Raw genomic sequence first — 25184 nt, 5'->3', positions numbered from 1 at the left:
CATCGCTGTGCCCTGAGCACATCAGCTGTTCACCAGAATGACACATACACAGATACATGATTCCCAGGCACAGAACTCACAGAACGGCAGCAGGGGGAGAGAGGGAAGAAATGTAGACTCGGGAAATGTAGCTAATGAGAACAGACCTTTTAAAATATGGAAGTAGAGCATCATCTGAAAGATCTTGGCACAGAGAAGGACAAGAATAGGGTATTGTAAAAATAAGACCAGTGTGTGGCCCCAGATCCTATGATTTGCTGCTACTAAGATAAAAGGTGACAGCTGTGCTCAAATTTTCCCTCTTATTAAAGACCTTCTCTGCTTACTGTTTGAATAAGCATATTCTAGGTTTACTAAAACATCTATTTATGTTTTATTAGGTGGTTTTATAACTTTCAATAAGGAATTTTGACAGTATTTATAAAGAACTTCTCTGTTAAGAAGGAATTGAACAATGGGAGGAAACAGTCCACCGATCTGAGATGCGCTGCTGTGCAGGGATTATAAAACTAGGGCACTCTCGCTCCTTGTGACTGGTATTTAAGCCCAAATTGACTAAAGTTGACTGCAAATCATGGGATACATAAGGAGGAAAAAGACACCAAATAGGGAACATATGGCTTCCTGAAAATACATAGAGTTTTGAGTTTTTTTAAGTGTTTCCAATGTACCCAAAGAAGCCACGCTTCTGCTTCAACACAGTACAAATAAGTTATTTAAAGAGCAGTTTTGTATCCCATATAGTAAAATACCATCTTTGCAATCACTGCAGTTTCATACGTAAACGTAAAAGTCTATAGTATGTACTTTCACCACGATTAAGAAATATGAATATTTTCTATAAAAAGATGTTTCTTCTTCAATGCTTTAAAATACAGAATTGCTGCTACAGGTACTTTTAAGGAAGAGCTTTGGTAGTTGTCTTCAGGGATACTGGACTATGTGAACAGAACCCTCTGTTCTGAGTAAGGTGTCTAAATCTAGGAGGTGGGGAGGGAGCAATTTAAAATACATCTTTGCATTTCTTTATGAGCTTTAGGTGTAACGCGAAATGTTCTGATGTGGATCATATTTGCATTGACTGTGTGGGATGCCTGATATTCCCTGAGGTTCTCTTGGGCTGTAAAGGTAAACATGTAAAATGCAGAACTCAAATTTAGCTGTAAAGTTACATTTTCTGCATGAAAGGCTAAGGCCTCAGTTTGCCAGTGGAGAGAAGGAAAGGAGGTATGCTGTCCTAGTGCTATTGCCTGCAAAAGTGAGGGTGAAATACTGCAAATTGTAACACTTTTTTCTATAGACACCATCCACAAGCCACAGAGAAGAGCCTCCCAAGTCACTGCACAAGTATCCTGTGGAGCATAAATGCAGCACATCTTGAAGAATGATGCTGTCATTGTTTAAATCTCTAGTAACTCACATGAGCTCACCATCCTTGTAACCGAGTCCTCGTGCCCTGTTCTGCCCATCAGAGCTGTGGGCAGCAACTTTTCATTCCGAATCAGAAATTAAATGGGGATGCAAAGACTTCAACTAACCATGGCAGTTCAGTTGCCCCTAATATATGTATTATCAGAAAGTAAATCCAAATAATGTCTGTTAATAACTGTTTCTGGCCTTGCAAAGAAAAGAAGCAGATTGAGTCTAGGGCAATTTTTCTTGCCTGTTTCACCATGGTTTCCATGGGGGAAACAGAGCAGTAGACTTTCTTTCACATGCCTTTACTACGGTGTACAATGGTGACTTTGAAAGAGTCAAGACTTCTTCAAGCTTACAAAATGATAGAAAAGCGCCAAAATACACTTGGTTTGAGCTTACTAAGGGAGCACTTTGTACAGGCAAATTGTAGTACTTTGTTTCTAGAACTGTTTTTTTTTTTTTAAGCATTTAATAGGACAGTTTCCATGGCAACTTGAACTGAACAGATTGTTCATTGACTTCAGTACGTTTCTATTAAACATCTTTTCTCTGTAGTTAGGCCTACGTCTCCAGCTCTTTCATCTCTTTGGATGCTTATGCATTATCTCTTTTTGCAGAGATCCTTAAACTAGATTGGAGTCCACCTTTCTGTGCTCTTCAGCAAAAACAAATGTTGAGGGAACAGAGTTTTACAATCGTTCTCTGAGTTTTCTAGAGTCCATTTTACGTTTTTTTACGTACTCCTGTTTTAATCAGTTTCCCTGTAGAATCAGAATCTGTAATTCAAATTGATACCACTGCCTATCAGTCAAAGAGAAATGGACACTGAGGAAATGTTCAGCATTGAAAGCTCAAATGGCTTCTGGACACTCGCTGTCATTTTACTAAGTCCTGTAACGATTAATGCTGCACAGCGTATATAAATAAAGCTGCTGTTATCCCAGAAGTCCTGTATGTTCTCAAGTAAAGAGAAAGCACACGATTAATATAGTACCTTCTAGATCTGACTCCTTAAATGATTTAATCAATGTTTATCTAATTTGGAAAAGTAGCTTTAGAAGTCCCAATGAAAATTGCTCTTGCTAATGGAGATGTGCAGTTCACTCTGCTGTATTGTAATGTCAGCCCTAGAGCATTGTGTCTGAAAGGTTAAAGAAATTACTTGGATTGAATCTTTGACATCGAGAAAATGGAGTCAAAGCACAGTGACAACTGATATGAAAGATAGTAAAGGAGGAAAATGGTCTTTGGTTTAATCCACAGAGCTATAGTTAAATGAGGCTTTCAATTTGCTGTCGCCCATCAGTTTTAGGAATATTTGTGTTCTGCTTCTTCACTGAAAAGATTTTTAGGGCCTTTTCATTATCTCTCTTGAATATTTAAGTTTCAAGCTATAATAATAATCAGTCAGGCTGGAAATGTTGTTACAGTCTTGGTAGCAATGGAGTCTGTTTTTCATCAGTTTGCTTAAAGCTTTCCTCCTGCTCTCCTAAAGCCTCAATTCGTATGTGCTCTGGCTGGGAAACAACAGCAAGCTGAAAGAATTGTCACTACATGGCAACAACTTTTAATCAAGAGCTTGTTTCCTCTCGTTAGAATGAGAGTAAGCCTCTTTGAGGGCTTTTTTCCCTCCACTTCATTTTAGTTTAGCTTGTTGCTTTTCAAGAGAGCTGTCACATTTTCTAATTATAAAACATTCTGCACTTCCAGCAAAGATTGCGTTATGCAGTTTTCTTAATTCAATAGATTGCTTGTCACTGCTGAACAGAAAACCTTTTATTATCTTTCAGTCTTTTTTACATCTGCTTTTCCTATTTCTTTGGCACACTTGGGGAACAGAAAAGGCAATCTCTCCTTTGGATGCGACATTGCATTTACCTAATTGGATAAGTAAATGCAATCGGACACTGGAAGGACATGGAAATGCACCAGTTATGAACTGGTAATTTTATTTGAGGCACAGAAATGTGTTTCCATGTTTTGTAGGTGTGAAATAGGTTTCCTCCCTCCCACAACTGCCCCTCATATAGGAGGAAGCTAAGTATATTTTTAAGATTTTTACTTTAAGTTTACCTGATTTTCATGTTTCATGTTAAACTCATCGGTTCTATAAGCACTTGTTCAGGACTGTATTAAATCTACAGCCATCTTGATTGGATGTTTTAACTTTTTCTCCAATTAGTCCAAAATATTTCTCAAACTAGCTAAGGTTGTCTTGAGAGCCTTGTCTTCACAAGAAAGTAACTAGATTCTCTTTTCTTCTGGAACTCTTTGATAGGATTCACTGGTGCCAATATTTCAATACTCCCTTTTGGCGTGAATGCACTTGAAATAAGCCAAGTGGTAGGTTTCTAATTAAAAATCCAATTCTTAAAGATAAATCTTGTCTGATTTCTGGAAACAAGTGGCATTATATTGACAGCCTCTCTGGCAAAGTTGAGAAATTGAATAGCAAGTATAAATTAACACAGTGAACAGTGAAAACCCTCTATCACAACTGAGTGCATTCCAGCAGCAAAAGACAAGCCTTATTAAACCAGACACTAGTCCTGACAGCAAGTTCTGCAAACTGACAATATTCTATAAAGCACAGGTCTTCCCTCATTAGAAGCTATGCTGTTGCACCCAAAAATGAGTGGCCCAAAACATATTTCTGATGTCTCGATATGGACAGAAAGAACTGAAACTTATCACTTTACTGTGCTTTTCTGTTTTTCAATCAAGTCATGAGTAGTGTAATCGTTACTCCAGAAAAGCCTATAGAGATTGCTACCACGTGAAGCTTTGGCTGGCTCTTCCACAAGGCATTCTCCATGGGGGGTACTGCCTGCTTTTATTTTTATTTTTTGGAATAATATATTTTGGGCAGTCATTCTAAAAACCTGGATTATTCCCCCTGTAATACAGGAATCTGACAGCTACAGATCTCAGAAAGAGCAGAAAAATAGTTATTAGTGATTTGGAGAAAAAAAAAATGCCTTAAAAAAAAAAAAGTGAGTATTTCCCTCCTGCCTTTCAATGCCATAGGGACTTAGTGATTACAAGTGTTCTAGTTCTTGAAGTATTCATGCATAGCTGGTAGAAAACAATCAGTTTGCTTTTAATTTAGTTACATGAATTTAATTGAACGTTCATTTATAAAATGTAGACTCCAAAGCTCAAGCTTTTTCTGAGTTATTTTTAGTTCAGTTCCCCTGCCAACTCCTCCAGAAAAGCCAGATCTTGGCCTGTGTTACTTTTGTTTTGCACTGTTTCAACGACAGGTACCAAGTGCTTCTCAAAGCACGTTGCTGTATTTTGGAGCACACTGAGAGGAGCTGGTGGCTCCATCAGCAGTTGGAACCACACCAGCCATTCTCTTTGCTCCTGCCTGCCAGTAAGAGAGGTTACTCTGCAAAGAGTAGTGCGCATCTGAAGAACTCGGATGCTTCTTTGTTGGCTTACTTTATACGGTAGATTCTCCTGGCTCATTCCAAGTATGAGAAAGTGCAAAGGTATCTCTATACATCCGCTTCAGCTGTGGTAAGTGATGCTCATCCCCAGCTGTGGCTTTGTCTTCAGTGCGTGTTGTGTGCTGCTCTAACCCCCAGCTCCTCTTGTTCAGTGACTACCAAGATGTTCTGCTAAAATTCAGCCATTTTTAGCAGCTCAGCTGTGTAAGGTTGCTTAGAAACCAGCCTTCTTATCCCCCACATTCTCATGACAGATTTCCTATGCGATAACATCACTGCATGACACATTTGTATCCAGACATGCGTTCCTTTTCCACTTGAGATTCTCTGAGTAAAGGTTGTTGATGCTTTGTGCAATCATAAACAGCATGTGGTAAATCACTGGAGTATTGAATCACCGCCGCAGTCAAAATGAGCTCAAGTTTCAAATGCAAGCAGTTCCTCTCTCCTGAATTTAGTTATTGATCTTTTCTTCCTGAGAGTAATTTCTAATCTTGTTTTTTAGACTGGATAGCTAGATGGTATTATGACTTTATGGCAATCTCCACTCCCTTCTTTGCTTCTGTCTATAATACTTGCTTCAGCCTTTCCAAAATTTAGATGGTAAGGGTTTTTGGTTGCAATTGCTTTCTCCTTCATATTTTCTTTATATTTGTATGAGGCATCTCATATGGACTGGGTATAAAGATATTTGTTAATAAGACAAATATTTATATTTCCATATATATAGAAAACGTATATGTTCAAATAATAAGCACAAGTTTTATAGTTACCAAAAAAATGAACAGAAAGAAATAGATGAAAATTATACTAATTTATAAGTTCAAACTATACGGTTCACTGATGATACATTGCACGGTCCATAAAAACACTGATTGTAGTTTTGAATGAAGTTGTATGTGGTTCTTACATGAGGCTAAACAAGGAGTCTATGATGAGACCTTATTGTCTTTGTCAATAGCAAATATGCTTTCTGCCAGCTGTGGTGGTCAGCCTTCCTCGTTATTTTGCCAGACCAACACATTCCCATTCTGGCAAGAGTGCAATGCTCTCATCAAACAGAGAAGGAGAAATGAAGTAAAAACAGTGCTTAAAACCCTTTAGTCTGAGCGAGATACATAAATATGAAGCATCTGACAATGACTTTCTTCAACTGCAAGTTTGTACTTGATATATATTCTTTCAACGCTTATTCACAGCACAGTAACAAGAATACTACTGCTTAACCTTAACACAGAATGCAAGCCATGGGAACCTCCCATGTTTCAGTTTGTGCCCTTTGTCTCTTGTCCTGCCACTGGACACCACTGAAAAGAGCCTGGCTCCTTCTGCTTTGCACCTTCCCTCCAGATTTCAGTAAGCATTGATGAGATTGTCCCTGAGCCTTCTCTTGTCCTGGCTGAACGCTCCCAGCTCTCTTGGTCTTTCCTTATAGAAGAGACGGGCCAGTCCCTTAATCATCTTAGTGGCCCTTTGCTGGACTCTCTTAAGCTTCTCCATATGTTGTACTGGGCACTGTACTCCAGATATGGTGTTACCAGTTGTGAGATGAAGATTAGAGGAGAAAGATGCATACAACCTTTTTTACCCTCTCTAGCCTTCTTTCTTCCTATGTACAAGGAGAACACTATCAAAATTTAGGTTTTAGACGTGGACAGAATAGGGTAAGTAGAAAGGCTGGTTTCAACATAGTATAAGCATTTGTTGTTTTATTCTTAAAAATACTTTTTCAAGGGGAGAATGCTTGATATGGTTTTAGCTACATTTCATACTTTTTTGTATTCTTCAATACAGGCATGAAAATGTTTTACTCCTTATATATACAGTAGATTTACAATGCATTCCAATAATTCTGTTTACCACATTTGTCAACTTTTTAAAATTTTGGAGGAAAAAAGCAATGTACAGTAATGGAAGATATGGGCTCTTAATAACACAATAATGTCCACTTTTTCTCATAACTAGAAAGCAACCTCTGTGTATCAAAAATTTTCATGTACTGCACCTAAAAAGCCCTTTGGCTTAGGTACCCTTAAAGTTTCACCACCTCGTTCAGGCCAAATTGTATAGCATAAGATGTACATAAACTAGAAAACTGTCTAGAGAGAGGCCATATAAACATAATTACCTGGTCTTCAAAGTCAAATTCTGTATAAACAGCATCTCCAGAATCCATAATCAGGTTGCAATCAAGTTCATTTGGCCCTAAAATATGAAAAAAAAAAAAGCAGACTTCAGAAATAGATGGAAAATTTTCACTTTATGTGATGGAACACTACAATATTATAATATTGTCTGTATGTATGCAAAATCTGTGACCCAAGGATCCATTTGGATGTGCGAGAGTAGCCAGGTGAGTGGTATCCCATTAACAAAGCCTTCGAAGCATCCATAAAAGCTACCACAAATCTTAATAAGGAATGGTTATACTAAATGGTGAATTTTTTCAGCTAGATTGCCAGTTTATTGGGCAGGGTGTTCTTTCTGCCATGACTTGCAGTCGTAAAACTGCCACAAGGATCTTGGCTCTGGGGAGAATACAAATCACATCTAGGAAAGAGAAAGGAAATACTAACTGCTGATTAGCAGCTAAGGATCCTGGAGTGATGCTGACGGGACCAAAGCAGCAATAGTCCCCATTCCTGTTCTATCCTGCCCCTTTCCAAGGTGACAGTGTGGCTCTGTCCCTTCTCCCCGTCATCCTCCTGGGGATGCAAGGGTCAGCAACTCATGCAGCCTTTTGCACTTGGGATGTAAAATTCAGTTGCTGAGAAGCCTTGACCTGGCTGAGCTTTACAGTTCAGCTACAGCTGAGCTACTGAAGGTGCAGGATAACAGAAACTGGGCTTGGTATTTCAAGAAGTCATGTAGAGGGGGTAGTCATTGCTAAACTCATATGGGAGGCTAAACCACTAATCATCTTTCCATCTAAACAGAGGAAGGGTGTAGCATGGACAACACATTCATACTCTGGCATTATGTCCCTGTTCAGGTTATCTCGCTCCTGGGCAACAAGGTAGGAAACGGTCTCCTGTGCCCTCCAGATGGTGCAGCCCTAAACCAAATCCTACGTGTGTTCAATACACATTCAAATGTCAATAGGCACGTGACTACAGGAGTATTTTTCACAGCATTATTAAAATGAGAATAACAAAAATACTGTAATGACACACAGATGTAAAAATTGTAACCAGCCAGTAGCCCGAGGTGAGTCAAATCACTATCATCATGTGGGGAGCAGCAGGTAACACCAGGGGAACCATTAAATGTGCTTTGTTTAGTGCCTTCTGCCCCCAGTCAGACAAGATCGCTGATGAGGAAGAGAAAAAACCTTCCCTCCTCCTGGGTTACAGGTGTCTTTACGTGGTGTGATGCTGTGGCAAGCACTGGCATTGAGGATACATCATCTTAAAACTATTGCTGACCCTGAGTTGTTTTCTCACCATTGGAGATGTTTGTATGGGTGGCTCTCTAACAAGCACTATCCATAACAAATTTTGTGGTTCTATTTGTTCCAGATGCATTTACGTATTACCTTCTTTTGTTTGCTTTTGAAGTTTACATAGTAATAATCTACGTAGGTGGTGAACTAAACATGACTAAGAGAGAGAAGAGAGGAGAGGAACTGGATGTCATGATGACTAAAACCATAACTGACTGGTAGAGATGATGATTTCAGGGTGTCTTAATTTCCAATCCATATTGAGATTGCTGCCAAATTAATCTTTGATGCAACTTTTTGGACCATGTAAGAGATACTGGGGAAGGACTTAGGTCTATCATCTGCTGGTGTTGGTTTTGATTTTGTTTTTTTCCCCCCTAATGTTCATGTATACTTTATCAGATTGCTATAAAAAAATAACAGAAAGGGATTTTTACTCTTGCTGCCACAGAATGTCACATGTATAAATGCAGTACATTCTCTGGCATATACAGTTTATGGTCTTATGAAAATACCTGTTTGTAAAGATATATGCAAACAAACAGATTTACAACTGCTGAGAAAATATTTGTATTTATTTTACATAGGTGACATCTCACTCTTAACATTGTATCCTTGTTAATGATAAAATTTAACTAAGCCTCAGTCACCACCAGCACTGGCCTACCTTGACACATCAGTCACTTTTAAAGGCACTTGTGTGCAAGTATTTGCTTAACTGTCACTTAACTACCAAGAACAGTATGTATCTTTAGTTAGAAACTTTAATATGAGAGATGATGACACAAACTTAAATGTAAAGGTCAGGCTGAAAACGAATACTCATCCATAATGTATCTTAAGTGATAAAAGCCATAATGGTGATGTATTTTTAATATGGTCAAGCATATTAAAGGCCTTTTTTTTTTTCCTGGAACTAGGACACCAGTTTCCTTGCGGAAGCATGGCTCCTTTCTAAGGTATATTCAAGGAATGTCAGGAAAATTTAAAGTATGTCTCTTTTCTTTCTTGTTTCAATGAAAACTAACAAAATCCATAACCATCTGTCACTGAACGGTATACAGACTTCTCTACCGTTCATCAAATTGCCTAAAGACAAACCTACCAGAAATGAATGGAAGCAAATGGCTACTCCCAGGACAAGATAAAGTAATGAGGGAACACATAAAAGCACCTGTGATGTCCCTGGTGCAGTATTTATGGGTACACATGACTGGTTTGCTACCCTCCAGCTCACTTGTTGGATGGGAGCATATTTTGCTGAGTTTGGACTAACTCTTGCTAAAACAGGTCTTCTAGGGGAGGGCAACAGGCTCGCTAACGAATTGCTAGTACATGTGGCAGAGCAGCTTTGCAAGGCACTGGCAGTCAGCAGTGCTGGTGGGGGCAAAGCTCCCAGCAAGGCTAAAGCTGAGGGGAGAGTGTTGGAAAGGGGATCATTCAAACTCAACTCAGGTTTCCTAAGCCCAAGTTTCAATCAGCAGCATTTCATGTAAACCTTATGGCAATGTTCAGCTATCGAAGCAGAAACACAAAATGTTGTCCTAAGGAAAACAGGAGGATTAGTTGAAGTGTTTGGAAGCAACGTGCCCTGCTGCTTCTTGTGGGTCTGCAGGCTGCACATCTGCTCTGACAACAAAACAGCTGATCAGAAGTTTCATTGCCTTTTCTGAGTTGTTGTTTTTCCTTTGATAAGTGAGAACTAGGCTATTAAAAAGAAATAATACTTGTTTACCATTAGGAGAAAAGTCTTACAGTCTGAATTATCTGAATTCCTTTTAAAGGGATGCCCCATTCCACCAGATAATTTCAGCTCTTAGTTAGCTTAGAGCCTTGATGTGCTTTGATGAACCTACTGCAGATGATCTGAGTAACTGTATCAATTTCAAACAGAGAAATTCAATAGTTAAAAAAATTAAGAAAATGCATGAAGGCTCTACTGCCATGGAGGAATAGCTTGCTGATCTGAAAAGGTACTCTTAGGAGTTAAATATGCCTCTTCAATTTCAGGGCACACATGAAGTTGGGGTAAGGGAAACCTGGTCAGTTTCATGTGCCCTGTGTTTTCTTTAGGTGAAAATACAGAGAGGATTTTATCAGGTGCAGTACTGCACAATTAAAAAATAAGTCAGTTGGAAGTTTTTATTAAATCCCTGTTAACTGAATAATCAGCTCTCCAGGGAGGAGCGGGCTGCTGGAAAAAAAAGAGCAAGCAGATCAGCTAGAATGCATTCCCTCTTTTTGCCCTTGGCTTTGTATCTTGACACTGAAGGCATCATTCATAAACATTTGTCTTGCTAGGAACCCGAGAGGATCCAATGACCCAGCCCTGAGGGACGAGCTGAGTTGATGGGCAGCTGCAGTTGTACAAGAGGGGTGGACAAGGAGCTGCCCCTGCCAGGGAGAGGTACAGGGCTATGCTCAGTTGCTTCCTTCACCACGAGGCTGTACTTTTATATGTTATGCCATATTTTGCATATTGTTTACTGCTCCTAAGCTGAACTGCACAGGATTGGCCACAGAAAGCTGATGTTATAGTCACAACAGAAATGCACTCCAGAACCCAGGGGTGTTATGGCCATAAATGTCTCTGGTGTTTCAGTGTTCTGAGCCTGGGCATGTGTCACGTTCTCTGAAAGCGTGTTCATCCTTAAGTTTTCATGAACCCGAATGTCAAGCGCTGCTTTTTCACAGTTCACTAAATTCATTTATATAATGAAACTAACTTGTACTGATCTGTCTAAATTTATCTGCAGTTGATTTAAACTTCCCATTACAAGGTAGCTAATACCCCATCAAGTGAGTTAATTAAGTCTGCTCCTTGGACCATTTGTGTTTTGGCAAATCAGCTAATGTATTTCCAGTCCCTGCTTAAATCCGTTACTTATTTCAAATCCTAGTGGCAATTCTATTCAATATGGTTCATTGCCTCAAATATGCCCATACTCATATTTTAACATCTACAGTATTTGCACTGTCCAACACTGACCGTCATAAAAGTCAATCTTGTGAAACATGTTGCTTCTCTTATAAACATATTTAAGCTCAATAAAATTAAAATGTCTTTTTATATTATGGAACATACATGTTGCATATCAGTTCTCAGGCAAGACAAATGCTTAGAAGATAAATTTTGAGTGGAGTATAAGAGAAATAATTTACTGAAGGACGGATAAGCATTAGAATGATTACATTTTAATTCTGCTCTCTGTGAGATGTTTCTAATACAAATTTTATTGCAACCTTACACTGAGTTTCATGACAGGTTGTTGCTCTTAGCAACCATCTTAATATGTCATAGAAGGCAACAATGAGAAAATTGTATTTTAATCTATAAAAATATTCAGTTATTTTCTCTCAGCATACATTGTTACACAGTTGATTACAATCGGATTTTACAAGTATAGCATATGAATTAGATTGATGTGGAGGTATGAAAATATTAGAAATACTATGTTTGTTAGCCACCAGGAACCAAAATATATTGCAATATTACTAATAAGCTTAAAAGACAAAGAGTGAGATCAAGCCAATGCTGGAGTTGTGACCTCTAGAAATTAAATATCTCGTCTCATAGGATCTCTAGAAATCCTGCTTCAAATCTCCTTGCTGTTATCGGTGCTCAGGTTAGGCACCAGTTAGATGACTGTGGCATGGCTTCTCATAAAGCTCATAGCTCTGCAATTATTTCAGTGAGGAATTAAGTAGATCAGGTTTTCAAGGAGCTGACTGGACCTCATCCAGAATCACAACCAATTTGTGCAAATTGTTTAGCTGTTGCCAATCTGTCAGAGCTAGTACCTTTATGCTGCTTCTTTCCTCTTCTTGCTATTCAGTACTTAGCTTGTTTAATTAGGAAATCCACAGATAATTATCAATACCGTGCTATGCAGTGGGAATGCCATTTTACATTTGGAATTAATCTCTTGCCTCTAGGAATAAGGCTAAGCACAAAAGAGGAAAGCGTACCCCTTAATGGAGATAAGATGCACACAAGAATAAAGCTGACCACTAGAAACCTGGTTTTTAGCTAATGCACTTTTCATCGTTATCAAACCCCACCACCCCTGCCTTGATAATTCATCTTTATCTTCTTTTGAACATTATAAAAAAAACCTTATGGGTGGGTTTTGTAGGCTAGTTGAACATCCTTTCAAACCTTCAAATATGACCAAGTCTTTATGCCTGAAATACTGCTCTTTGCAAATGTCTTGTTAGAAGAAAAAAGTAATCTTCCCTTTGTCAAAAAAAGATAATATTAATAGATGTATTGCTCCTACTAGACTTCATCGTGCTTCATCAATTAGGAATTGGCTGTCCCCAGAAGATTGTTCATGATCACAAATAACTGAAGCTACCCTGTCTGCCAATTTATGGCAGATTAGTTTTCCTGTAAACAGAGCTCAGATACATGATTTTTTTCCACTATGCATATCTAATATTTGTTTTAATAAAGCTAGTAAATTCTACAGAAAAATATTTCACTTAAAATTTTCTTCTTGTGTGCTGTTTGACAAGACATTTGTGACCTCATCTACCTATATAACCCTCATGGTCTGCTTGGTGGGCAGCCAGGGATGCCATGTGTGAAAAGAAAAAGTTGTGAAGTCACCAAGGAACATTTTTCTGTTCCCTTCAAGCAAAATATTTCTGACAGATGTTACGGATTTTCAGTACTTTGATTTTTAGCTTCAATTCTTTCAATTCCTTTGTCCCTCAGAGGCTTTTTCTCTGAAGACATTCAAGCTTCAGTAAGCACAAATAATAAATATATAAATAAGTAACCCACCCAAATGCCTGACATATTCGCACAGTTTCAGAATGAGTACCAAGTTTTAGGGAGGAAGTATGTTCATTGATCTCATAGGACTGATTTTCTGGTGAACACTGAGGTATCATCTGGAACTGAAACAGCTCACAACTTGAAGCGATCAACTTGGTTTTTGTATTAGGGCTGTTATTTTAAGGCATTAGGGCATATTATTAGGGCATAGGTATTAGGGCATATTATTTTAAGGTGAGCTTGTAGATAAGATGTTAGGTGGGTTGTATGAAGTTTCCAAGTGTGCCCTTGGTTGTGCAAATGTTGAGGTCGGTCAAGACTTTGCTACAGTACATTAATCCACACTTGAGGACTACGAAAAAGGAATCCTACTAATGTCAAATGCAGTATAAAAATGTAGTTCTTTAACTCTTACATTAACTCACCTGCTGCAGCCTCTTTGTTTGCGAATAGTTTATTGTCAACTGCTGAACTTATGTCAGAGAACACTTCTTCTTCATCTCTGTCTGCGTCAAACTAATGAAAAAAAAAGAGTTGGCAATCAGACACTGATAACAGTGCTTACTACTTGGCTGAACATCAACATGTAACTTGATTTCTCACCCCAATCCTTCTTGATAGGAACGTTTCTATTTCTCTGTGTGCTGTCCATTGCTTTAGGTATGAATCACTTTAATTTTGATGGAAAATGAAACCAATTTTGTAAATGATTTTGCCTATTTTTAATAGGTCATCACGAACAGAAGCTACAGTAAAATTGACTTCCTCTCAGAGAACAAAGTTTCAAAGCAGAAAGTAAAACTAGTAATGCATGTTACTTTTTCAGCCATTGGAGGGCTGAAAAAAATGACAGCATAGAGACCAGAAATGTGATTGCTTAACTGTCACTTTTTTCAGAGATTAGCATAGTTATCTATTTAATTTGCAAGTGAAAAATTTTCAGCATCTTCTGAATTGTCGGAAACCAAAGTTTCTGACAGGTATGTGTCTACTATTTCCTCATGTAGTTGAGAAAAACCCTTAGGAAAAAGAAAAGCATTTTTGAAAGTCTGCTATTATTATATATAGAAAATAAAGCTTTCCTTGCTCTCGCACTACCAGAAAATGCAGTGCCTCAGTGATAAATAAAATCAAGAAAGTAAAGCTCCTTTAAAATGGCAAACAATTTCTTACCATTTTAAACTTTTCTCATTTATTTAATCTTTTGCCTGAATCCTGGTACAGATTCTCTCAAGTTTTTTCTCAGCTCTGACAGATTCTTTTTATGGGCAAGTGACATGCTTGACAGTGGGTTTGTGTTTTTTCTCAGCACGTTAATCAAGCTTCATTCATTTAGATCATCACTTATTGAGGCTCTCTTTCAAAAAAAAATGACATTTTACGACTGTTGCTGTGGATTTTTTCACAGTTCTTGAATGGAGGCCAGGTACATTTCTACAGGAAAGGGAATACTGTAACCTCAAGTTACAGGAGCGAGCAAATAACGGTGACATCAGATGGCTGTCATTCGGTGCATGGCCCCCTGTATAAGAGTCACTATTTTCAATCATTCTGTATCATCAGTGTAATCTGTTTAGAACATAGAATGAATCCCAGGGCGAAAAGCATTACACCAGCGACTGCAAGCTCGTGAACTTCAGTGGGCTCTTTCTACTAAGTTTGAGACTGTTGAGCAGCTTTTCAGATGTCTTGCCAATACCTGCCTGTCTCATGGTAAAAATAGGTAGGGAAAAGCCATGGAGAGAGATGTCCAAACCCTACCAGGAACTTTGCTGCAGAAGCTAGCTTTTATAGAGATGAAGCTGGTTTCCAAATATAGCATGATACTTAATGAGTTAATTTTAGAGAGATACTGAATTGCTTGTCTAACACCCACCATTGTAAAAATCAGTATCACTCTCTTCATTATGCCTTATGATGACTTATGTATTATCTATATTACCTAAGCTGTTCTGTCACTGGTAATGAAAATTGTGTTCTTATGGAATTTTCCATCAGCAACTAAAGGCAAACTCAGAGGATAATACCAGCCCAAGAACAATTACTTAGAGTGGCAGATGTCAGAAATAGCTCAAAAATAAGGAAAGAACATCAAAGAGACAAACAATGATTCTACAAACTGGGTCTGTGTGAACAAAAGAAAATGGAAGCTTGTGGGAGGCCAGAGTATACTAGAGAGAGGCAACCATTGTAGAAAGTTTGCTGCCAGAAGCTTGACTCTCAACACCCGTCCAAGAGCTCAAATCTCAATTGGTGTTAGTACCAATTTAAATCTTTAAGGTCTTAATATTTAGCTCTATGCTTAGCTCAGCCCTAGAGTTCATTTCCATAATAAATGAGCTTACTATAATTATCAATACATGGAAGTTTCTGACTGGTTCTTGAACTGGAGTTTCTGGCTCTGCCTCTGAAGTTCATACTGTGATGCAGCACAGTTGTCCGTCTGTCTGGACAGACATTTAGCTCTTACTGAGGAGTTCTTTTGCCATTCAGTGCTAATCAAAACTCAAAGCATTAGTTTTTAATTATAAAGCAGAAATGTGTTTACCTAGTAGAAGGATTATATCTTGTGTTAAAACTGAGGCTTGTGGAAGAACAGGTCTTAAATGAAACTATTGGAAAATTCATTATCCATGCACAAAGAGCAGCTTAGGAACTTCCTAGTTGATAATTCACAGAGATAAATACTCTTGTTCTTCTGCACTGGTCTGTCTCCAAGGAAGTGCTGGGATATGCTCTTCTGTTGCTTGTTGGCAAAAAATGTGTTTCATTAGATATGTTAGTGAAGATATCTATATATATAATATGTTTGTGGGTACGTGTACACATAAAAAGCAATACATTGTAATCACGTTGTCTGATTGTTCCTGTGTAGGTCACACCGCACTTGGAGAGATGACAGGCTCGCTTTCTCATTAGTAATGTTCCTCTGAATAATACAGTTTACCATGAAAAAACACATGATCAATCTCAAACGTTCTGAAGGTTCCAAGAATTTGAAACATCAACTTCCCCCATTCAAAGAACACCAGCTGTGCTTCATTACTCCAGAAAATCTGGGCTTTGTAATGAAAGCCTATATTGTCACCCAAAGAAAACCAATTATTTGAAGCTTGCACATAGCCTCAGTTTTCCCCTCACAAAACGAGAATTGTAATTCCCTGAGCCATAGGAAGGCAAGGTAGCTTTCACAGAGAAAATATTTTTGAAAGAAAATAAGTAACCATATGAGTTCTGTACTTCATTGAATTGCTAAACATTTAAAAATTAGATCCTTTGATTATTATTGGAGGATTGAATAAAACATAAAAGCTACACAAATAACTCTATTCACAAAGAACAAACAGCAGTAAAACTTATATTTTTTAGCAGAATGTGTCTAAATCAATGGGTTGCTTTCCCTACTGAAAACAAATCCCTACTGGCTTCAGAACACAGCTCTTTGCAACTGAACTATCTACTTGTACTCTTATGGATGGCTCAGCTTAGAAATGTAATTTTATTAAACATGCCACTGAAAGCATTTGTAATACATGAGACACATTAACTGTATTGTTATCTGAACTGATACAATCTTTCCCAGTGATGCAGGAAGAAGCACCAGGTCTCTTCCCTGTGAGGTCAGTGGGGTTTGAGGCCTGAACTCACCCAACAGCATTTCCCTCAGTGAGGCACTAATGGGGTTTTTGTACTTTGCTATCTCCATTCTGCTGGGGCAGGAAAAGTGAGGAAGGGCCTCAGAGGACAATTGAGAATTGCATTTCTTTAAGGAAAGAGCTAAATCTCTGAGCCAGGAAAGGTTTCACAAACCTTTCCAAAGTACATTTGGGAGGCTATGCTTGGTAAGAATCTAGCAAAATCCTTCCCCTGCCCCACACATAACATGTGGAAGCTGTGGGGCAACCATCTCCATGTCACTCCTGTGAGTGGTCCTGCTTCCAAGATTTATCTCTCTGTGACAAAGGAAAGTATGACAGGATTTTTCTATAATTTCTCCCCTTAGACAGTTCACTAACAGTGTTTCTGTGGGAGGAAGAGCTAATACAGCATCACGTGGGAGGACATGAGTTTCCCACACCCACACACTGCAGTTACACCACGCACTGAGTCCCCACACCAGTCCCCTAGTTCAGGGAAACACATCCCAAGGATTAAAGCAAGAACAAGAATATATCTCTCAAGTCTCCAAGGTTTCCTTTTAGTTGAGTTTCAGATAGTTTTGCTATGAAAGATAATAAGCAGAGGAACTGAGGCATGAAGGTGGAATGTTCAGACTGGGAGCTCAGGGGACATCTCCATGTTATGAAGTACTTTTAATGATACTCTTTAAAAAAAAAAAGGGGGGGGGGGGAACCACACGTAGGGGAGAGAGTTTTCTTTGTAGCCTGTTCTCTAGTTCTAATATTTTCTATCTTTTATATCAAATACTCTGAAATATCAGAATATTTTTAATATGACATTGTATTACATGCAGAAGAAAAACTACAACTGAAATTACACTAGATCTCAGCAGTGATTGATAAAAACCCATGCAATTAGCAGCTGAGGTCATAAATTGGTATCAGAAATTAAGAAAAGAAAGTGAACTTGAGATTTATATCACTATTGTTAAAATGCTAAGGAATACTCTGAGTTATCTAAAATAAAGCACTTAACACCTTATTTTTTACCACAGGAGTTACACAGAGGATTCATAAATCATTGCAGAAGCCCCACACTCTATCATTAGAGTTTCTCAAGTTCCACTTGTCATCCAAGTGTCTATTGCTATGAGTGCTCCTTGTAAACAGGCATGATGGTGAATGTTCAGCAGCCCTGAGTGGAGCTGACAGTTCTGTTGGGGATGCTGCTGGATATTGTATATCCCAGCCTCATTTACTCAAAACAGGTACAATTTGAAGCCACTAAGTAAATAATTTTTGAATACACCAGGTGCACAGACAGAATCTAGTATGGCAAGAAAAAATTTAAATTAAACCATCATATTCAAAAAACATCTTGCGATAACATTACTGAGAACTGAAATGACCCTCAAAAAGAGTAAATACACAGTTATTATATAACGGAAACCATCAGCTAATTTTAACTCCTTATACCACAAGTGTGAAAATACGAACATGCACACAGCTCAAACCTGCTCTGCTCCTCTAGAAACAAAGAGATGGACCCTGAATAGATTTAGAGATTTTGTTATAACTGATATGAAATGCAAAAATTATGTCAGATCCAGCCCATTCCCACATCAGTACAAAAGAGGATACCTTGGGACACTTGTATTTCAACTGCTTATCATCTCCCTTTCTGTTAATTTGGCAGTACACAAACAATACAAGACTTGGGTTTTTTGTTCTTAAAGTGATTTTCTATTATTTCATGCTAAACCTAGAACTCAGTTCCATGGCACATGAGTGTGGAGATGTTATGACAGCTTAATTCCCTTCACGGTAAAACACTGTTAAGCCAGTATCTATACTTGTAATATGGAACAGCATGACACCAAGTAAATAGTATGTCTGATCCGAAGAAGCAATTAACAGTAAGCAGAAGTAATAGCCTGTCTTTGTAGGTTTATGTGGAGTAATAGCTTTTGATAGGCAGAAAGAGGTAGAAGTTCTATCTTTATGCTGTGATCATGTTGAGCAACATCCTGACTTACATCAGTTTTCAGCTGTTAAAAATGAGTGCCTCAGGCAATGTGGTGGCAAGAGTTGATGGGAAAGACACCATGCAATTATGGGCCCTTGTAGAGCAGAAAATGGGCAAACTGGAAGAGAGCTGGATTTGACTGGGGCGGGGGGAGCCGAAATCAATAATTCGGTGGCATCATTGGTCAAAAATTAATGAACTGGGGGGAAAGCAATTACTTGTTTGGTAGGGAAGCTGATGGAGGCAGAGTGGTGGCACAGAGTGGGTTTGGAACACACATACTTTTCATAACGCTAAGATGCAAAGCCTGTCTGTCTGAGCAGATATTTAAGAGCACTGGCTGGTTATTTTTGTCCCCAGTAAGGAGGGGATGGCTCGTGACTGTTATATGGGAAGCACATATATTGCTGCTTTATTTCTGAAATAATTTTTATCATATTTTCCATTTCTTCAGAGGGGCTCTGAGCTTCCAGTACAGGTTGTCATAGAACAGTTTGGGCTGTAAGGGACCTTAAAGATCACCATCTAGTTCCAACCCTTCTGCCATGGGCATGGACACCTTCCACTAGACCAGGTTGCTCCAAGCCCCATCCAACCTGACTTTGAACACTTCCAAGGATACGGCATCCACAGTTTCTCTGGGCAACCTGTTCCAGCGCCTTACCACCCTCATAGTCAAGAATTTATTTCTTATATCTAATCTAAATCTACCCTCTTTCAGTTTAAAGCCATTACCCCTTGTCCTATTATTCCATACTCTTGTAAACAGTCCCTCTCCAGCTGCCTTGTAGGTGCCCTGGAAGGGCTGCTACAAGGTCTCTCTGGAGCCTTCTCTTCTCTAGGCTGAACAGTCCCAACTCTCTCAGCCTGCCCTCATAAGCAAGGTGCTCCAGCCCTCTGATCACCTTCATGGCCTCCTCTGGACTCGCTCCAACAGGTCCTTATGCTGAGGGCCCTGGGGCTGAACACAGTACTCCAGGTGGGGTCTCACAAGAGCAGAGTAGAGGGGGACAAACACCTCCCTCAACCTGCTGGTCACGCTTCTCTTGATCGTCCTCCACTAACTTTTTAAAGCTGAAGTCGGTTTAACACAGATGGTAATAAACAATTCAAAATGTTTCAGCCCTTTCTCTACACTGCTATGACTCCCACAATAAATATTCTATTTCTCTCTGGAGTTGTCATCAGGAAACAGAAATGAATTGGGCAGCAAATGGATTAGTTCACATAGTATTTAAGGGGCATGATTTGCAGGTGTTTGTTCTGCATTATCTAATTTCTTGACTTCTAGAAGTAACTTTTCAACCTAAAAATGCATCCAACATCTCTACATATAAACTCTCTATGCATTTTCACTTTGCAAATGATTAAAAAACCTGCACCTGGACACGTATTACATCTGTCCAGCAGCTTCTATAGCAAAGTCAACTACATTATTTTTGAACATTAATTAAAACCAAAGAGATGCTTTACACATGCACGTATTGAGACCTTTTTTACTTTGAAAGCACAAACACTCATTTTAAAAAATAAGCATTCTGCTGTTGGATCAATTTTCACTGTGCATTTACTTTTTAAAGGAAATTTCCTTTAAAGAGGCAAACAGTATTACAAAGAAACAGAAGAGTGTTGTCAAGTATCAAGGCAGATCACTACTAAAGAGCTTGAATGGAAAACTGAATTACAGTCTAAGTAAGGAGATGCTCCATGATTTATTTGCTACTTAGTTCTTGTAGAACCCAGGAAAATATTCAGCCTGAGGGAGAGAAAATCTTACTCTCACCTCCACTGGCTCTAGAATAAATTGTTTGAGTTTTACTGTAATGCACCTAACCCTAAAGGAAGGGAAAGACATTATTGGTTATAGAGAATCAGGTATGACTGGATGCTGTCCTCACCAAAACAGCCCTCTGTGTCTGAAATTGCAATATCTTGCTTCCCTCTTATGTTACTGGAGCTCCCAGTGATGCTGCCAATTATGAGGCATTACTGTAAAATTCAGTATTTTGAAACCTAGACAAAGGGCAGAGCAGTACAAAAAGTTGCACGAAGCTCAGTCAATAACAGCTGTAGTTGTCAATTTGCTCTATGCAGCTCAGTGATGTTACAGAAAGATCTAGATTCACCTCTCTTCCCCAAATGCCCTTGGTTTTTTCATTCCGCAGAAATGATGCTTGTCCTCTAGTGTTTTTTGTTCTATCTTTATCTAGGAAGACCTTTGATGGGGTTTGGATGTGTCCTCATTCTTCAGCAGTTCCTGGGAACTGATCCTATTGCATATAAACCAAGAGACTCTTGGGGAATAAACCAGTTAAGGATCAGTTGCTATACCATAATTCCCCTATTTCCTCCAGTACCATGTGAGACAAGTACTAGAATATTCCCATTCCTGGGGCACCCATTGAAATAGCTCTGACTACTAATATGTTCAAATAAATGCTTTCCTCAATACCTTTAATTTTTAGCATTGAGTGCAACAGTACTTCTCAGAGGGAATGAGCCCTAAGGCTATGAGAGAGACACTAACCACTATGTTTGCATATAGAGAGATTTCTCCTGAATTAAGTTTTTTTTAAAAAAAGGTATGTTTTCCCCTGCCTGTAGTTGTCTTGGAGATCCCATGTCACTCTCCTTTCTGTTTAAAACAAAACCAATACATTTTCTAGCATCAGCTTCCAGAGCACATACAGATCACAGACTGGCACCCCAACTAAATATGTAGCAACACTGCTTTCCCAGAAAAGGTCCATACAGGCAACAACTGTCATTCAAATAAGGCAACTAAAACAAATTTTAGAAAAACTCAGAAATAAAAGACATTGCTCCCTATAAATATTTTCTTCCAGTGATAGTTTACGCTTTGCTTCAATGAAAAGCATTGATGCTGCTGCCAAATACACCATATATTTCCCTTTCAAGATCAAGAGCATTTCTCTGTCTGGCTTCAGTAGCAGAGATTCTGAATGAAAAATACTAAAATATTGTAGGCTTGTCTTTTACCATTAGATGATGTCATAACAACTATTACCAAAACAATGACTTTTGCTTATGTATCATCACAGTTTTCTAAGGAAGAATGCTACCAACAGAAAGCTAACAAGTTCTGTGTTCATTTCAGCTGCAAATTTAACTAGTTAACAAAGCACGAGAACTAATGACTCAGATGCAAGAACAAGTATACAGTATATCATAGGCTTAATCATTAGCTGCTGTGGGGTTTTTGTAGGCAAAATCTGCATTTAATTCAGGAAATTATATTTGTAGGCATCTAAGACCTTAGCAAGATAGCAATAGTTGTAGTTATTCAAAGTGGAATTTGAAACTATAAGAACTGGAACATTTGAAAATTATTAGCTTTTCTGTTTTCCTTGGAAGACAAAAATGAATTTTACTTTCCAGCTAAACAGTTCCTGTGTATTTCAATAAATTCTGACCCAGGATAAGCAGTATTTTCAGTGCTGGTCTCCACGTTAATCAAGTCTGTAAATGGCATTGGGATCACAGAATCCCAGAATGTCAGGGGTTGGAAGGGACCTGGAAAGCTCATCCAGTGCAATCCCCCCATGGAGCAGGAACACCCAGATGAGGTTACACAGGAAGGTGTCCAGGCAGGTTGGAATGTCTGCACAGAAGGAGACTCCACAACCCCCCTGGGCAGCCTGGGCCAGGCTCTGACACCCTCACCAGGAACAAGTTTCTTCTCAAATTTAAGTGGAACCTTTTGTGTTCCAGATTGAACCCATTACCCTTTGTCCTACCACTGGCTGTCACCGAGAAGAGCCTGGCTCCATCCTCCTGACACTCACCCTTTATATATCTGTAAACATGAATGGGGTCACCCTTCAGTCTCCTCTTGTCCAGCTCCAGAGCCCCAGCTCCCTCAGCCTTTCCTCACACGGGAGATGCTCCACTCCCTTCAGCATCTTCGTTGCCCTGCGCTGGACTCTCTCCAGCAGTTCCCTGTCCTGCTGGACCTGAGGGGCCCAGAACTGGATCCTTGATAATAAGCCCTCCCTTGGACATCTTGAGCTGAAGAGTGTGAAATTTTGATGAAATAAATTATTTATCTCTAGAAGCATGACTCATACCAAACTCAGAATAATATTCAGCAAATGTCAGTTTGAGTTCTGGATGGGCTCATAAAACCAACTTCCAATTGCGCTGCCTCAGGAAGGCCACGAATTTGTTTCCTGCAGCAAGAAGTGAGTGCACCACTATTTTAACTTCTGTACCAGAAAGTTCTGGTTAGCTGTCTAAATTACTGGTGCATGTTGTTTCAGAGCACAAAGGCGACTATTTGATTTATAAATGAAAGCTGGCAAGCTAAGGAGATCCTGACAGAAACTATTGCTTGAGTCACTGCGGAATATGACATTTTTGCACCTAGCATGTATTTTTTTGAAACAAATGTAGGACAAAATCCCATGTGATTATGTAGGTTGAAAGTATTTTTAAAATATCATAACAAAAAAGTGGATGAAGTGGAACAGATTGACATAATTTAGTTAACTTTTCAAAAGCTTTTGACAATATTTCTACCCAGAGGCTGTTAAATGAAACATAATTTTATAGAAGTGCTAAATAATAATAATGGGGTTATTTTTTAAAAAAGCACGAGAAATGTCCAAGGTATGTGTTGACAACAAGCAGTACAGAAAATGGCCACTAGGAAGGAAATAGAAAGTACAAATTAGAAAACTAGAGCAGCTCACCCTGACTAAGGAAATGAAGTCTGAGAAGGGACAGGGATGTTGGCAAGAAATGCACATAATGAGACAACAATGTGTTGCAGGAGAAAGATGGAAAAACAAACAAACAAACCAAAAACACCAGAAAGAAAGATCAAAATGAAGCCTCCACAATCTTTCATTAAATATAATTTCATAACTTTACCTTTGGCTGTCCACTACCTATTCATCTGAACAAGGTGAGTTACAGAATACCTGAAACTCTGACACTTGAGGTCTTACACCATAGCATTAACATATTGCTGAGACATCAATAATTTATTGCAAAAGCAAGCTAAACAACCTACATTGAGTATTTACACATTATCCATAAAAACTGATATAACTGACCATTGTTGCAATTTACACAGAAAACTAGAACTTTTGACACAGTGAAGAAGAATCCACTACTTTATGCTTTACTAAACGGTATTTTCTGAACTGAGGGTTTTCTCTGTATTGAAGTGGCTTCTGGCTGCAGCTCCTTCACCCCTGTTCTGTTTTCCTGCTGGATGAGACTGCAGCATCACAGCATTTCTCACATTGTGGTTGTTTTCAATGTCACCTTGCGAAACAACAGACAAATACCTGTGAAGCTTCTACCTTTCCGTTTGCTGCCTCGTTCCAGTATGGGTTTTTTTTCTGTCTGTTTCAACCCTTGGATATTATAGCAGAATAATCTGTTTTACAGCTGTACAGTGATATTAATTTCTACCGGAATTCTGGCAAAACATGGCAGGGAATTACAAAATGAAGTGTTTTCAAAGGGTCTGCTTTTGTAACATAAGGCAGTTCAAAGCGTAGGGAAGCTGTACCGCTTTCTTTCAACTTTCGCCAGTGTTGTATTACTGTCTAGAACTCCAATGGTGCCTAGAAACAGCTACTTGGAACATTTTAAAATTACCCACTGTTTTTTATTTACCTTAATATAATGAATGCTTGATCTATGTTTGCCTTTCTTCTATTATTAATATTTTGCTATTGATAAAATTATTGTTAAAACCATTCATGTTACCCAGACAAAGTGAATGGCATAGGCTTTGACATGCTTATAGATCCTAGAAAACAGGTTTGGTTTGGATTCAGGATAGGCTTTAGGAGAACGCATGGACTTGATTGTATTTTCTGCTTCTAAAGAGTTAAGGAACAGCTATAGAATTATGATTAATTAAATGCATGTTTATGTTAGCAACTGAAGATCAGTATAAGCTTATGGAAGCACTCTTTAAAGCAACTTAAAGTGTAACCAGATATTCCTGCATGCTTCTAAGACACAAACATATATGACATGAAAGAAATGTGATAAATTCTAAAATTATCTATACATCTTCTTGGTCATAATACTCTGAAAAGTTGCAATGAAAACGATTATAAGAAATTTAGTCTTTATTTTTAATATAGTCAGTAAATGAAAGAAGTGTTAGGATGCAACTTATAAGGGTAGAACAAGTTTATTATTGAGTTTATGATGTGTAGTTTCAATTCATTTGATACTAGGCTTAAATATATCTTTTACTGCATTTTTTTTTCTGTTTAAGATTCTAATTAAACAAAAGACATTCTAGAAAATTAAGATTTCTTTACTTTAGCAGTGAACTTACTTAGAGTTGATTAAAAGAATGTGTGAATACATTCCAGTATTTTTTGCTTACAGAAGGGACTGGGGGCGATTTTAGGTTCCCGCTCTCCTATCACATGCTTTAAGCTGTACTGAG

At 38.5% G+C, this 25184-nt stretch overlaps 1 protein-coding gene across 1 annotated transcript in view; it reads right to left on the bottom strand.

Moving 5' to 3' along the window:
* Positions 1–25184, bottom strand: part of AK5 (adenylate kinase 5) — a gene marked incomplete at both ends in the record, with an annotated part of 89474 nt that overhangs the window by 30276 nt on the left and 34014 nt on the right. The window contains 2 exons of the mRNA XM_080348972.1: positions 7000–7076; positions 13522–13612. Coding sequence (XP_080205098.1) covers positions 7000–7076; positions 13522–13612 — 168 coding nt within the window. The remainder of the gene's footprint in view (positions 1–6999; positions 7077–13521; positions 13613–25184) is intronic.

Source organism: Nesoenas mayeri (assembly GCF_963082525.1).
Source record: "Nesoenas mayeri genome assembly, chromosome: 8".
Lineage (NCBI taxonomy): Eukaryota > Metazoa > Chordata > Aves > Columbiformes > Columbidae > Nesoenas > Nesoenas mayeri.
The sequence above is the reverse complement of the archived record's forward strand: the minus strand, read 5'-3'. Positions and strand labels throughout refer to the sequence as shown.